At 38.6% G+C, this 14,226-nt stretch overlaps 4 protein-coding genes across 4 annotated transcripts; 2 read left to right on the top strand and 2 right to left on the bottom strand.

Annotated features, from left to right (window-relative positions):
* Nucleotides 1-480: 480 nt before the first annotated feature.
* LOC107469774 (uncharacterized) lies at nucleotides 481-1,497 on the bottom strand. The gene has a single exon (XM_016089151.1). It carries the CDS (start codon nucleotides 1,495-1,497, stop codon nucleotides 481-483), a length of 1,017 nt encoding a protein of 338 aa, XP_015944637.1.
* A 1,993-nt stretch (nucleotides 1,498-3,490) lies between these two features.
* On the bottom strand, nucleotides 3,491-5,255 carry LOC107469808 (uncharacterized). Its single transcript, XM_016089186.3, has 2 exons — nucleotides 5,071-5,255; nucleotides 3,491-3,829 (listed from the first exon to the last, which is right to left on the bottom strand). The coding sequence occupies exons 1-2, from the start codon at nucleotides 5,191-5,193 to the stop codon at nucleotides 3,734-3,736; spliced, it is 219 nt and encodes a 72-aa protein (XP_015944672.1). The 5' UTR covers nucleotides 5,194-5,255; the 3' UTR covers nucleotides 3,491-3,733.
* Nucleotides 5,256-5,553: 298 nt separating this feature from the next.
* On the top strand, nucleotides 5,554-7,766 carry LOC107469793 (GRF1-interacting factor 2-like). The gene is made up of 4 exons (XM_016089170.3): nucleotides 5,554-5,753; nucleotides 6,365-6,441; nucleotides 7,115-7,238; nucleotides 7,325-7,766. The coding sequence occupies exons 1-4, from the start codon at nucleotides 5,703-5,705 to the stop codon at nucleotides 7,733-7,735; spliced, it is 663 nt and encodes a 220-aa protein (XP_015944656.1). The 5' UTR covers nucleotides 5,554-5,702; the 3' UTR covers nucleotides 7,736-7,766.
* A 4,563-nt stretch (nucleotides 7,767-12,329) lies between these two features.
* On the top strand, nucleotides 12,330-12,917 carry LOC107469775 (putative protein FAR1-RELATED SEQUENCE 10). The gene has a single exon (XM_016089152.1). It carries the CDS (start codon nucleotides 12,330-12,332, stop codon nucleotides 12,915-12,917), a length of 588 nt encoding a protein of 195 aa, XP_015944638.1.
* Nucleotides 12,918-14,226: the final 1,309 nt, after the last annotated feature.

Genomic DNA, 14,226 nt, shown 5'->3' with positions numbered 1-14,226 from the left:
ATCGACGACTATGAAGTCGATACTCGGAGTTTTGATTTTTCCCCTTTTCCAAAAGTTGTATGTGGGGGTATGAATCCTAGTGGTTTTATTGGTGTATCCCCCAACCCATATAGGTTGTCAGGGTAAGCTCTCAACTCCTTTTCATCCAATCCCAACTTATCGAACGCCGGTTTGAATAGGATGTCAGCTGAGCTTTTCTGATCCACCAGGGTTCTGTGAAGATGGGCATTGGCAAGGATTATTGTTACTACAACTGGATCATCATGTCCATGAATGATGCCTTACCCATATTCTTTAGTAAAAGAAATGGTTGGGAAGCTCCCGACCTCGTAGAATTCTTTCAAATGCCTCTTGTGAGATGACTTTGTGAGGCTGCCTCCACCAAATCCTCCCGAGATCATGTGTATATGTCTTTCCGGGGTCTGTGGCGGTGGGTCTCTTCGGTCCTTGTCGTCTCGCTTTCTTTTGCCAGCTTTTCTATCACATTTTTAAGGTCGTAACAATCATTTTTTGAGTGACCATATAGCTTATGGTACTCACAGTAGTTGTCACGACTCCCCCCTTTTTATTTTTGATGGGCCTAGGGGGAGGTAGTCTTTCAGTATGACAAATTTTCCTGTAGACATCAACTAGGGAAACTCGTAGAGGAGTATAAGAGTGGTATCTCCTAGGCCTCTCAGGGTCGGCCTCCTCTTTTTTCTTGGGTTCTCTCTTTTTCTCTTTTGATGAGTGAGAGTGCCCAGGTCGCCAATTTGGTTCTCGAAGTCGGGCATTTTCCTCCATGTTGATGTACTTCTCAGCTCTCTCCTGTACATCACTCAGGGAGGTCGGGTGCCTTTTCGAGATGGACTGGGAGAAAGGACCTTCTCGAAGTCCATTTACTAGGCCCATAATCACTGCCTCCGTGGGTAGGTCTTGGATCTCCAAGCACGCTTTGTTGAACCTTTTCATGTAGTCCCTTAAAGGTTCTCCGACCTCCTGCTTTACTCCCAGGAGACTCGGTGCGTGCTTTACTTTATCCTTTTGGATCGAGAATCGCATGAGGAACTTCTGCGAGAGGTCGTCGAAACTAGTGACCGACCTCGGAGGGAGACTATCGAACCACTTCATCGCTGCTTTGGTGAGAGTTGTCAGAAAAGCTTTGTAGCGAGTAGCATCAAAAGAGTCAGCCAAGTACATCCGACTTTTGAAATTGCTTAAATGATGCTTTGGATCAGTGGTTCCGTCGTAGAGGTCCATATCAGGGCTTTTGAAGTTCCTTGGAACTTTTACCCTCATGATGTCCTCGCTAAACGGATCCTCTCCTCTTAAGGGAGAATCTTCTCGATCGCTACAAGAATTTTGACTTTTAAGAGCAGACTCCAGCCTTAAGAACTTTTCCTCTAGCTCTTTTTGTCGCTCAATCTTGTTCCTCAAGTTTCTCTCTGCCTCTTGCTGTCGCTCCAGCTCTTGTTCCAACTGTTCCAGGCGCCCTTGGTGGCCGTGGAACAATCCCATGAAATCAGCTGCATGGGGTTATCGCTCCTTTCCTGATTTGCGCCCTTCAGAGTTGTTTACCTTCAGGTCCTTGACTCCTGAAGTGCCTTCTTTATGATGGTTGGTCACTCCTTGATGAGTGTCCATATTTTCGTCGTGGTTTCCAACATCCTGATTCTCTTGTTCAGAATCAGATGCTGTGTTTCCGTCTTCGTGTAAATTGTCCTCCATCACTGGTCGATCTCTCGGGTCCCCGGCAATGGCGCCAATGTTACTTTGGGTAACCGGAGATTAATGGGCTGGACTTGTAGGTTGGCCAAATCGTTTGAAGGAGGAGGTCTCCGACCAAGTTCGCGTCAGAGAGCCGCCGTCCGACTTGTGTGTATGGAAGGAATAGGGGTGGTACTTGCAAAGACATTCCGATGCCTAAGTTAGCTAGGGGGCTAAGTAGGTTTAGAGAATATTGGGACTTAGAGATACTTGAGGGGTGTCAGTGTATTTATAGTGGTGAACCAATAACCACCGTTGGAGTAGTTTCACCTTTTAAGGAGGATAACCGTCCCTTTATCTTAGGGAAGTTGAGATATGACTTCCGGAAGTGGGTTGAGAGATTTTAGGGGCAGTTACTTATTTGAATAAGGGTTATCTGCCAGCTAATCTTGACTCCCGACTTCCTTGGGGTGAAGTCTGTGTCGAATCCGACCTCTTCTGTGGAGGTCGATTACGTGGGGAGGCCAATCTAGGGATTGGGCTTTTTTTTATCTTATTTGGACCTGGGCCATGGTGTTGGACCAGGGTATGAACAGTAACCAAATTGATTCTCCACACCTCCTTAGAGAACTCCTATGTTTATGGTTAGATCTACTTTGATCGTTGTGAATATATGTTGACCCCTCTTGACTACCATCAGGTAGCATATTTAGGTCAATTATGTCCTTCTAATATTTCTTTTAATTGCCCCACTTAAAGTAAAAGGGGTATCATCATCCATAGAAGTCCCTCCACACAAGTCAACTAGAAAAACAAATAATTATAGCAGATGAAACATTTGTCCAACGGTTGTACTAGAGCCTTATAAGACGTTTGTCTTCGTCATCGCGTAACCGATACTTGATTACAAAAAGCATAAAACCTTGTCAAATTATAAAATAACAAATTAATAATAACAATTGTAATCTATGAATAGTACGAATATACCTTTTGTAAAACAAAGTGTTATCTACTTCCATCAAATATTTATAATAGATTTTTTTCACTCTCTTCGTGTGTTGTTGACCAATGACGTGCACTATCAAATTCTTCAACTTTGTTAAACTTTTTACTTTAAGTCGGTTGAGCAGAACTAACTACACTAGATCCATCTTGATCATATACTATTTCACTATTATAGTGAATAGACAATAATAAAATTTCAAACATTGCACATAATAGAGAGAAATTGAAAAATAAAAGAAGAATGAAATATTAGTAGTGATTTTTGTGACCAACCAGTTTCAGTAGGATTTTATTAACGAGGCGACTCAAAGTTCGCCGAGAAGTATAGCGAACGTTGTGAAAAATGCCAAGGTTTGCTGAGGGAACAACGAACTTGCGTCAAGTAAAACATTTTTTATTTTATTTAAAAAAATCCCAAATACACTTTAAAAACAAATTATCCACTCTTATATTACGATAAACAAATTAAAAATAAAATAACAAATTAATTGTTACTATAACAAAAAAAAAACATCTGATAATTAGTTAAAAATATAACATTTTGATAATAAATTTCGGAAAAAATGACACATTAATAAAAAATATCTATCAAACTACATGTTAGAGTCACAATAATTGAATAAGACTTTTAACAAAAACTCCAGTAGAAAATGAAATGTATGATATACTAATATATATTCATTTTTTCATTTCCAGCCACAAAACATGAAATTTGAATATTAACTTTAAACTTTAATGCCACCAATGTTACATATTAATTAATCACGACAAATAATTACGATTAGACTAAACGCTCTAAGATCAGAAAAAATAATCCAAATTCCAAAATACAATTTGAATACAGAACTGATGCGCAATCTTCACACTAAATTGTTTCAGCTAGATGAGGTGCCATAAAAATGAGTTAGTATAACTTATTGCTGACAACATTAAACATACAAAAGCCACATTTCATAGTAAGTAGTACATGAAGCAATGTCTTTTTCTTTCCTTTTTTTTTTATCGAAACAATTAACTACAATGTATGGCTCAGTTTGGAAGCCTATTCTGATGCTTCCACCTGTTTTGAGTTTTCAGTGTGTCTGAGTTTCTCCAAGGCAGAAATTCGGCTGTCTAGTGATTCATGGAGGTTTTTCATCTGCAACAGCACAGAAATCTCAGCCATCAATTAGAATGTGCATTGAAATTCCAAATCCAATTTTCTTAGAAAGCTCACTTATGTTATAAACTTCAATGCAAGAACATAAAGGGAGAGAGATGATGATTGCTAATATGCATTTCAGGATTTACAGTTGAAGCAAGCCGAATTTATAGGAGAAACAGAAAACACTGACTCTTGCATATCAAAGAGCATGTTTAAAGATTTGCTATCACAAATTCCAGAGCTAACTATGAAACTGTGTCATGCAATTGAACAACGCCCCCATGTTTAATAAATTTTAGAAGATAAATGAGGGTATCCTGAATTTCAACGATTGGGTTCATTGGACACTGGACACGGGCTTATCAATTGATACCCACCTAAGGAGCACGAAAAGCAGGATGAGAATCATGTGAAACTTTAAGGAGTTATGACCATTCTTTGCCACACAAGATAGAAAGAACAAATAAAATAAAACAGAATTTGGTAATTGATGTGTTCTACTCTAATTAACTTGGAGGAATAATTCAGATAAAGAAATCTAAAATACCTTGTAGCAAACAAGTTAACCCGTCACATAACACATTCATTAAGAGACAACAATAAGTAATGATGATACTTTGCATCTCCCACTGCATCCGTCATTAAGAAAACTTACATGCCTCCAAAAGCTTATGTATGAAACATCAAGTTAACTCATGATCCAAGCTAGTTTAGGCCTCAAAATCGAATTTATGATTTTACAAGTAAACCCTAAACTCTACGAGTTTAAGATCCGCCCTACGGAGTATAGTTGAACTCTCGAGTTTGTTACCTTGGTATTTGCCACTCACACCCAAATCACATAACGGAGAATAAATAGATTAATTATTTTAGATTTCATTCTTCATCATCTAAGGTCAATAAGAAAACTTGGTCCATTCAATTTCCCCAGAAGTTATGTCCGAATATCAAAGCATATAACACCATTATTATAATAAAGGCTATGCATTTTATCATCGAAAATTCGAACAAATGAAAGGCCACCCCACGCACCTGGAAATTTCTAACTCTCCGGTTCACTATAACAGATTGCACAATAGATTTACATGTATGTATTCACTATTCAGAGAACCAAACTATGAACACAATAAGAACCAAACAATTGCAACAAGAGTCTCTACAAAAGTGAAATCTCCAATCACAGTATTCCTTTGAAGCCCAAATATATCGAAAAAGCTTAAATTGGATGTAGGTACCTGGTTCGCAAAGGATTCGTGTGCAATTTTGTAATCCCTGTGGAGGATATAGAAACCTGCAAACGACGCAATTGCAGCGCCGCTGAAGAACGAAGCCATTCTCACTCGAAGCACATACCCCATTTTCCCCCTTTCCCTTTCGCTCTTTCTCTCTTAGTTTTCAGACTTTTCAGTCACTCAATTGCACAGTCGCACGCATAACGCAATAAATATTAATTAATTTGTTAATAATAAAAAGATAGTATCACTGTATCACTCTTTTTTTTTTTTGGTCTTGCTCAGTGTATCACTCTTATTTCTATTTTCATTTTAAATGGGCTTGATTCAAATTATGGGCCCAAAAGCTCAATAATAACAAGCCCATTAATGGGCAGTATCATAATGGTAATGGACTTTGGGCTGTACTGTTTTAGAATTGGGAATCAGGTTGGCCGAATGAGGTGCGCGACAGCGTTTTGAAGACGTTGCACATTGCAGCATAACGTAGGCTGTGTTCGTAGAAACGCGCTATTCCCCTTCACATTCGCAGAAAACACTGCAACATTTGAGCTTCTTCCGTATACTGATTTGATTTCTGTGGGGTAGCAACTAGGGTTAGGGTTTCGGTGTTTTTCTGAAGACTAACATCGAAAATGTTCAACGGTGATCCTTCACCTCCACTCTCAACAGAGATGATCCAAAAGGTGGCAACTTTTTTCCCATCAATCATTTCTCTGCTTCATTACCCGTTTCACATCAAGATGTTTAACGTTCTGGATTTGTTTCCGCGCATTATTCTTATCTCGGATTGGGGTTTTATAAAAATGTCATCTTTTTATTGTTTTGAACTTTTCTTGTTTGATTTATGCTCATTGAATAGCCTCAGAATTCAGATGTTTATGGTGCTGACGTCATTCTCTTTCCTTGTACCCTAAGTTATTTATTTTGCTTCCTGCTATCGTCAAATTTTCCTTCTTTATTGAATCAAATGTACTTGATAACATCATAACACTATTTATGTAAGTTGCTTTGTATGAGATTACTTTGTTGAGTACATTCATTATGGGGGTGGTGTTGTGTGGTGTTTTTTGTGCTTATTCCTTTCTCTAACCCATGAGGCATCAGCATCTTCTTAGGATTATGGGGTGAAAGAATTTTCGGTCAAATGTCATGCCAGTGTATAATGCATTTGAAAGTTTTCATATTTAATTGAAACAGTGCTCATTAGAGTCTATGTTAGCTTATCTTATATTCTTATATATAACTACCATTTCTCTCTCTTTTTCCCTTTTTTTTGTTCTTGTACTTGGGACAGTACTTGGAGGAGAATAAGGAGCTGATAATGGCAACAATGGATGGTCAAAATCAGGGGAAGTTTGCTGAAGCTTCCCAGTTAGTAGCCCTTGTTTCTTCCTTTCTTTTGTACTGATTTTTTTTTTTCTTGGTGGTGCCCAGTGGTTTCAGTTGCATTTTTCTTTTAAATTTTTCTCATGGAAATCTAAAACATTATCTATTGTTTTTTGGTACATAGCACTTTCTATATACTTCTTCATTCTCTTGAATACCTACTCTCTGGCAACTTTGAAACCTTCAATTTCTCCATGTGGGGTTGTGACTTGTGAATCACTTTGTAAGGCCGTTAGCATATGCATTATTGCAAGCTGTGTTTCAGTTGATAAATTTCAATCTTTACTTACCTGAGAGAAACGACTACCAAAGTATATCTTAGATTACAGAACATATAATCCGATGTAGTGGAACTCAGAAGATTTAGACAAGGATTAATGTGGGAAGAATTTTGAGTAATACCTGGGGTGTTTTGAGTAAAAGAAGAGGCTACAATTCTATTTATGAGATGGCGTGTCTGTTATCAGATGTAGCTTTAAACAATGAGCTCTCAACATTGTCTTGCAACTCATATCTATTTATTTATTTTATTGTAACACCTTACATGCTGCTTCTTTGCATATGATAAAAATTGTAGTCATTGGAATATGGTTGTATTGCAACTTGCAAAAGTAACTTGTCTCAATTTTGCCTTCTCAACTGGCTTACATTGATACAGATGTCTAGCGAAGCTTCAGCACAACTTGACATATCTAGCCAAACTTGCAGATGCTGCACCTCAGCCTCAGCCTCTGCCACAATCGCAGTCACAATTACAGCCGCAACCCCAGATGCACCCTCAGGTTGTCAAGCTTTGAATTGCTAAACTTAGCTCGCTATTTTGCTGATTATGTATAGCTCTCATCCATCACTGTTTACTGTGGAACAGGAGCAAGGGCAAGGGCAAGGCATGCAGCATCCTCATGTAGCAACGTCTCAGCAGCAAGATCTTTCTACCTTAAACTTGCGTTTTGATATGAATGACAATCATCTTCAGCAGCAGCAACATCATATGGCAATGTCTCAACAACAACAGCAGCACGACCTTTCAACATCAAAATTGGCTTTTCAGATGAGCGAGCAGCAGCAGCACAAGATCCCAGCATTCTTCCAGCAACAGCAACAGCAACAACTCATGTTTGGAGGAAGCAGCAACAGTGGGTATTATCAGGCCCAAACCAGACTGAATAACCTCTCAGATATGCCGGAAACCAACCATATTGCCTCATCAGATCTTAGTCCTGTTTGGTCACTAGCCAAGTCACCATCTGGATCCACTGCTGGAAATACTAGATCATAAAAATGTATCATATTTTACTCTTGAACACCAACCTAGAATAGTTTTTTTGTTCCTTTTGAGTAATTATCCAGATTAATCCCTAAGAATTTTAAAATCGGACATTTTAGTCCACAAGAAAAATTAATACACAGATCAATCCCAAGGTTTTACTCTGGCAGACAAATCAATCTTCAGTTCATTTTTCGGTAGAGTAATTATCCATATTAATCCCTAAAGATTTAAAAAACGGATATTTTAGTTCCCAAGAAAAGCTAATGTACAAATCAATCTCAAACGTTTTTCTCTATTAGACATAATAATCTTTTGTCCAAAAATAAAATAAAATTATTAATTTTCTCTATTGATTTGTGTATTAATTTTTGTTGGGAACTAAAATGTCCGATTCTAAAATTTTGGAGATTGATTTAGATAATTACTTCTTTTTTTTTGGGTGGGGTACATCTAACTATGAGTAGATGTGAAAAACGTGGAAGCAATGTGGAATACAATATGCTTTTTTGTAAGTGTTTTTCTTTATTGAGTATTGCATATTAAACACTAATATCCAGAGTCCAAAAAACGAAGAACACTAATATCCATAATTTTATTTTAAGAGTATATACCTATTTTGGTACTCAAAGAATTTTAAATCAGACATTTTAGTTCCTAACTAAAATTAAAGATTCGATTGGTCCTTAAAAATTAATTCCATCAGCCACTTAGGTCCTTGACTCCTTCAACTCTAATGGAAGACAAAATGGTCACTGAAAACTCTAATATGGGACAAAATGGTCTCTGACAACTCTAACAAGGGACAAAATGATTCCTGACCCCTTTATTCGAAAACGACACTGTTCTTCTCCAATTTTTATCATATCTCGCATAGCCCTAACATTCATACTCTCCTTTTTCACATTCACAATCTTCTTTTCAATCTTTTCCTCCGTCCTCTTTAACTCCAAGATTAAGCCATGGTGTAATTGTTACACGTATCGCACCTACCTCAACATGTCATGGATCACACACTTCCTAAATTTTTGTGACTGCGCTTCACCCACTAAAAGCATCCACTTCCACATCTTTCACAACATCACCTCCAACCCCGACAACGTCCACGACATCCTCAAGACCAAGTTCCACAACTATTCCAAGGGCACGCCTTTCTCCACTCTCTGGCAAGCAATATAGATTGTTGAACATTAGAACATCATGAGAAGATTCTCCTTCGACATCATATGCAAATTCTCATTTGAAATAGACACCGAGTGCTTCATTCCTTCTTTCTCAGAGTCCAAGTTGGCAGACACCGCTCATATGGAAACTAAAGCGATTACTAAACATTGTTTCAGAGAAAAAGTTGAAGGAAGCGATCGGAGTGGTGGACAATATGGTCATGGAGATGTTAGGACAGAGGAAGAGGGAGATGGCAACGACGACGACGAGTCTTAACTAATCAGACTTGCTGTCTGGATTCATGGGATCCATCGAAGACAACAACTGAGAGACACAGACATTAGTTTTCTGAGTATGAATTGGTTGAGAACAAGTTGATGATTTTTTTCTTGTGAACATTAAATTTATAGAGTGTGCATTGTGTAGTTTGAAGTTACAATGTTAAACTGTTAGTGTTATGCGAAATATGATGGAAATTGGGAGAGAACAGTGCTGTTTTCGAACAGAGGAGATTAGAGACATTTTGTCCTCTATTAGAGTTGTTAGGGACTATTTTGTCCTCCGTTAGAAATAACGAAATAAAGAACCTAAGTGACTGACGGAATTAATTGTTAGAGACCAATCGAATAATTAATTTTAGTTAGAGACTAAAGTGTCCAGTCTAAAATTTTTTGAGAACCAAAATGAATATATACTATTATTTTAAAATTCAATTTCACGGATTTATACCGAGTGAAGTGTTACCTCGATACCAATTCAACTGGCATAAAAATGGGTAAACAAAACGGAAGCAACGTGGAAAATTGTACATTCCTTTTTTCTTTCCTTTTAAACTGAATTATATTTCTACAAACGTGGTAATCATGCATTTCATCGCATTCTACCAAAAAGGTTCAGCCAAAATTCACAAATAAGTTAACTTCGTAACATGTGTCTATCCAAAACATAGTAATTTGAGGAGTAGTTTGGCTAACTGGATGTATTAGGACTAATAACCGACAAAATCAATCAAAACATAAATCATGCATGAAAATACATAATTAGTACGATATATATATTTAATAAGTTATTTCAAAGAGGTCACAATAGGTACATATCAATTTCATTTCCGAAAATATTCCCAAGTTAAAAACTAAATGAACCTAACAACATTGGCGGGACTCCACCAAATGATTCAAATACCTTGAACAGTTTTTTTTCTTTTTTAAAGTTAAAAGTAAAACTCAAAACCTCCAAGTAAAGATAGAAAGACGGGCACGGATTTGATATGCACTTCCTGTTAGCGCACCGAAATGTTAAAATCGTGTTTGGCGCACCAGTCAACTAGGTAGTGCGAGAATATAAATACTTGTTTTTGTTGGGTGTTTTCTAAAATTTCGTATAAAATAGAGGGGTCAAGTTTTCAATTTTTAAAATAAATACATTTAACTTAATTCTAAAATTAGTTTGACACTCAAAGTTTAGTTAACAACTAATACTCCCGCTAACTCCTCCTCCAGCTCAGGTTTTCTTCCTCCCCTTCTCCTCCGTTGCAATCGCACCGTCCCTTCCTATCTCCACCACCGAGAACGACTCAGCTAACTTCTTCTCCCGCCCCCAACTTAGCCATGGTGGCTTCGGCAGTGTCCTTTTCCAGCGACTCATCCAATGAGATTCGCAGTTTTTGAACCACGAAATGTCCTTTTTTTGGGATTGAGAAAGTGTTCAGTGTTAACGATTCTGTTTAGGCAGATCCAAGCACACAAACAGCTTCACCTCTGACGACGACGGTACCTGATCTGCATTGTCGGCTGTCTTTGGCAGTTGATGGCTTTGCCGTCTCCATCAATGGAAAGAAGGTACCCGTTGTATTATCACCCTTCACTTGATTTCCAAATATCCCCTTTTGTTTCGTCATAGCTCTGCAATTTTCTTTGAAGGACATCCCCCAATTTTGCGTGTTTCGCTAAATTACTGCATTGTTGTTGTTTAGCATAGGGTAGCTGAGGATGAAGATACCCTAGGGGCGTGCATGTCGCCAGTCGTCTTCTCAAGGAATTGCAGGGAAGTGTGTTTTACTATTGGTTATGGAAAACAGTGATTTTGGGTTTTGAAAAGGTTTGGAACAAGAGAAGTGGATCGCAGAAATTAATATATTAATAACAAAGAAATCTCTTGGCAAGGTATGAAAACTAGAAGTCCTATCCTAGTTGTCCTTATCAATGGTGATGAGAATTATATTTTTGCTACCACCAAGTCAACCTCTAACTATGGAGGTCAGTTAAGTGGACAAATCAATTTAACACCTAAAGTCCTAGTCAACTCCTGAGGAAAGACTAGAGTTATAGGAATCTAAATTAATCAGCAAAGATATCAATTATCAATCACGATGAGTTTGACAACTCAAGAGTTACCAATTAATCAACCAAAGCCAAAAGAATGAAAATAATTTGGATAAAGCCAAAGCATCCATAACATATAAGTCTTAGATACCTCAATTTATATCAAATAAAGAAAATCCTAACATGAATGGTTCATAAGCCAAATAGGCAACATAAGTAATACAAGCATTAAAGTATCTGAAAGTAAAAGAGAAATATAAAGTAAAAGGAATATTGAACCTGATGAAGAGTTGAAATCCTAAATCCTTTAAGAGGAATCCTAATCTTAATAGAAATCCTAATCCTAAATTCTAAGAGAGAGGAGAGAGCCTCTCTCTCTAAAAATTACATCTAAATTGTGAAAAGTGTGTATTATGAATGAATGTATGTTGTCTGTAGTATGGATGCATTCCCTCACTTTATAGCCTCTAATCTGTGCTTTCTGGGTTGAAAACTGGGTCAGAAACAGCCCATAAATCACTAATTTCAAAATCTGGTACGTATAGATCGCGGCAAAGTGACGCGGAGGCATCGTCCACGCGTTTGCGTGGATTGAAATTCGCATATGCGACGCGTGCGCGTCCGCGTCACCTAACTTTGAGGCAGATATAGAAAATTATATATCATTGCGAAGCCCCGGATGTTAGCTTTTCAACACAACTGGAACCACATCATTTGGACATCTGTAACTCAAGTTATGATTGTTTGAGTGCAAAGAGGTCAAGCTGGACAGCTTAGCAATTTCTTCAACTTCTTGTATTCCTTCCACTTTGCATGCTTCCTTTCCATCCTCTGAGCCATTCTTGCCCTGTAATCTCTGAAATCACTTAACACACATATCAAGGCATCGAATGGTAATAAAAGAGGATTAAATATAGCAAATTTAAAGCCCAAAGAAGCATGTTTTCAATCATAGCACAAAATCTGGAAGAAAAGTAAAACATGCGAATAGTATGAATAAGTGTGCAAAGGCTTGATAAAAACCACTCAATTAAACACAATATAAATAATAAAATAGTGGTTTATCAGTTACCGGGGATGAAGATACCACTGTGGGCGTGCGTGCCGCTGAGGAAGCAGAAATGTGCGACGGAGCAGACCACGGTGTTGGATCGTTTGAGGGCGAAGGCTTTGCAGGGATGGAGTCAGACGAGTATGACTTTCAGGAAGATGAAACAAAACACGACAATCATGCAGAGGCTGATGTCGACAATGGGGATTCGGTTGAATTGGAAGACAATTTGGACGGCGTTGGAGGAATGTCTGACAATTATGCGGATGATGACTTGTATGCTTTTGATTCCGGCGAATCGATAGGTTGGATTGATTTTTTTATCTCGAGCGAGGAGGAGGTTCTCCGCTTTAATTTTTTAGATGTTGACATTGCATTTGAGTTCTACCAGCAATATGCAAAGCACCATGGCTCCAGTGCGAGACGTTCCAGAAGCGAAAAACGTGGCAAAGTAAAGATACAGCAAGAGTTCGTGTGCCACCGACAAGGGTACCGATCCCCAAAGTTCTACTCAATGCCTAACCAGCAAAAGAAGCCGAGGGCCGAGACACGGTGTGGATGCCCTGCAAGGATGCTACTTCGCATGGACGATGAATCAGGACGTTGGCACGTTGCCTACTTTTCAGACGCGCATAACCACCACGTTCTTGAGTTGTGACTCTTTTCCATGCTCCCAGGCCATCGGAGGATGAGCGAAGCAGACATCGAGCAGATGAACGACATGCACAAAGGGGGGCATTGGTGTCTCGCGAATCCACGAGTATCATAATGTCCCGTACACAACAAGGGACATGCACAATGTAAATGCAAAGCAACAAAGGGAGGGTGGCCTAGATGCGGAATCGTGCTTAAGGTATCTCCGAGAGTGCAAGGCAAATGATCTAGTATTGTACTACAAGGAAGTTGTTGACGGTGAGGGCGTGTTATAACATTTGTTTTGGTGAGACGTCACCAACCAAATTGATTACCAGGTATTTGGAGACGTGGTTGCATTTGATGCGACGTACAAGAAAAATGTTTACCTTTCACCTCTTGTAGTATTCTCCGGTGTGAATCACCACAACTAAACGGTTGTCTTTGCCGCTACACTGGTGGCAAACGAGAAAGAAGAGACCTATGTCTGACTGCTTCAATAGTTGCAAACCTCAATGAAAGGGAAGGCTCCTGTGTCCATAATAACCGACGGTGACAGGCAAATGAAGTCTGCAATCGAGCATGTTTTTCCAGAGGCTCACCATCGACTCTGTGCTTGGCATCTGGTACACGAAATCGTGATACAAAACTCCGTGCAGCTAACCAGCAAGTGCACTGGGTCGTCCAAGTAATACCTTATGTGAGTAAGGGTCGATCTCATAGAGATTGTCGGCTTGAAGCAAACTATGGTCACCTTGTAAATCTCAGTCAGGAAGATTCAAAGGTTATGGGGTTTTAATAATTAAAAGCTGAATAAGACATAAAATAAGAAAGAGATACTTATGTAATTCATTGGTGGGAATTTTAGATAAGCGTATGGAGAAGCTTTATTCCTCCTAAATCTCTGCTTTCCTACTACCTTCATCCAATCATTCATACTCCTTTCCATGGCAAGCTGTATGTAGGTGGATCACCATTGTCAATGGCTACTGATGAGCGGATAATTTGTACGCTTTTTGGCATTGTTTTTAGTATGTTTTTAGTATGATCTAGTTAGTTTTTAGTATATTTTTATTAGTTTTTAGATAAAATTCACTTTTTTGGACTTTACTATGAGTTTGTGTGTTTTTCTATGATTTCAGGTATTTTCTGGCTGAAATTGAGGGACCTGAGCAAAAATCTGATTCAGAGACTAAAAAGGACTGCAGATGCTGTTGGATTCTGACCTCCCTGCACTCAAAGCGGATTTTCTGGAGCTACAGAAGCCCAATTGGCGCGCTCTCAACGGCGTTGGAAAGTAGACATCCTGGGCTTTCCAGCAATATATGATAGTC

The sequence above is a fragment of the Arachis duranensis genome, chromosome 10 (assembly GCF_000817695.3).
Source record: "Arachis duranensis cultivar V14167 chromosome 10, aradu.V14167.gnm2.J7QH, whole genome shotgun sequence".
Lineage (NCBI taxonomy): Eukaryota > Viridiplantae > Streptophyta > Magnoliopsida > Fabales > Fabaceae > Arachis > Arachis duranensis.
This window is presented reverse-complemented; position numbering and strand designations above follow the sequence as displayed.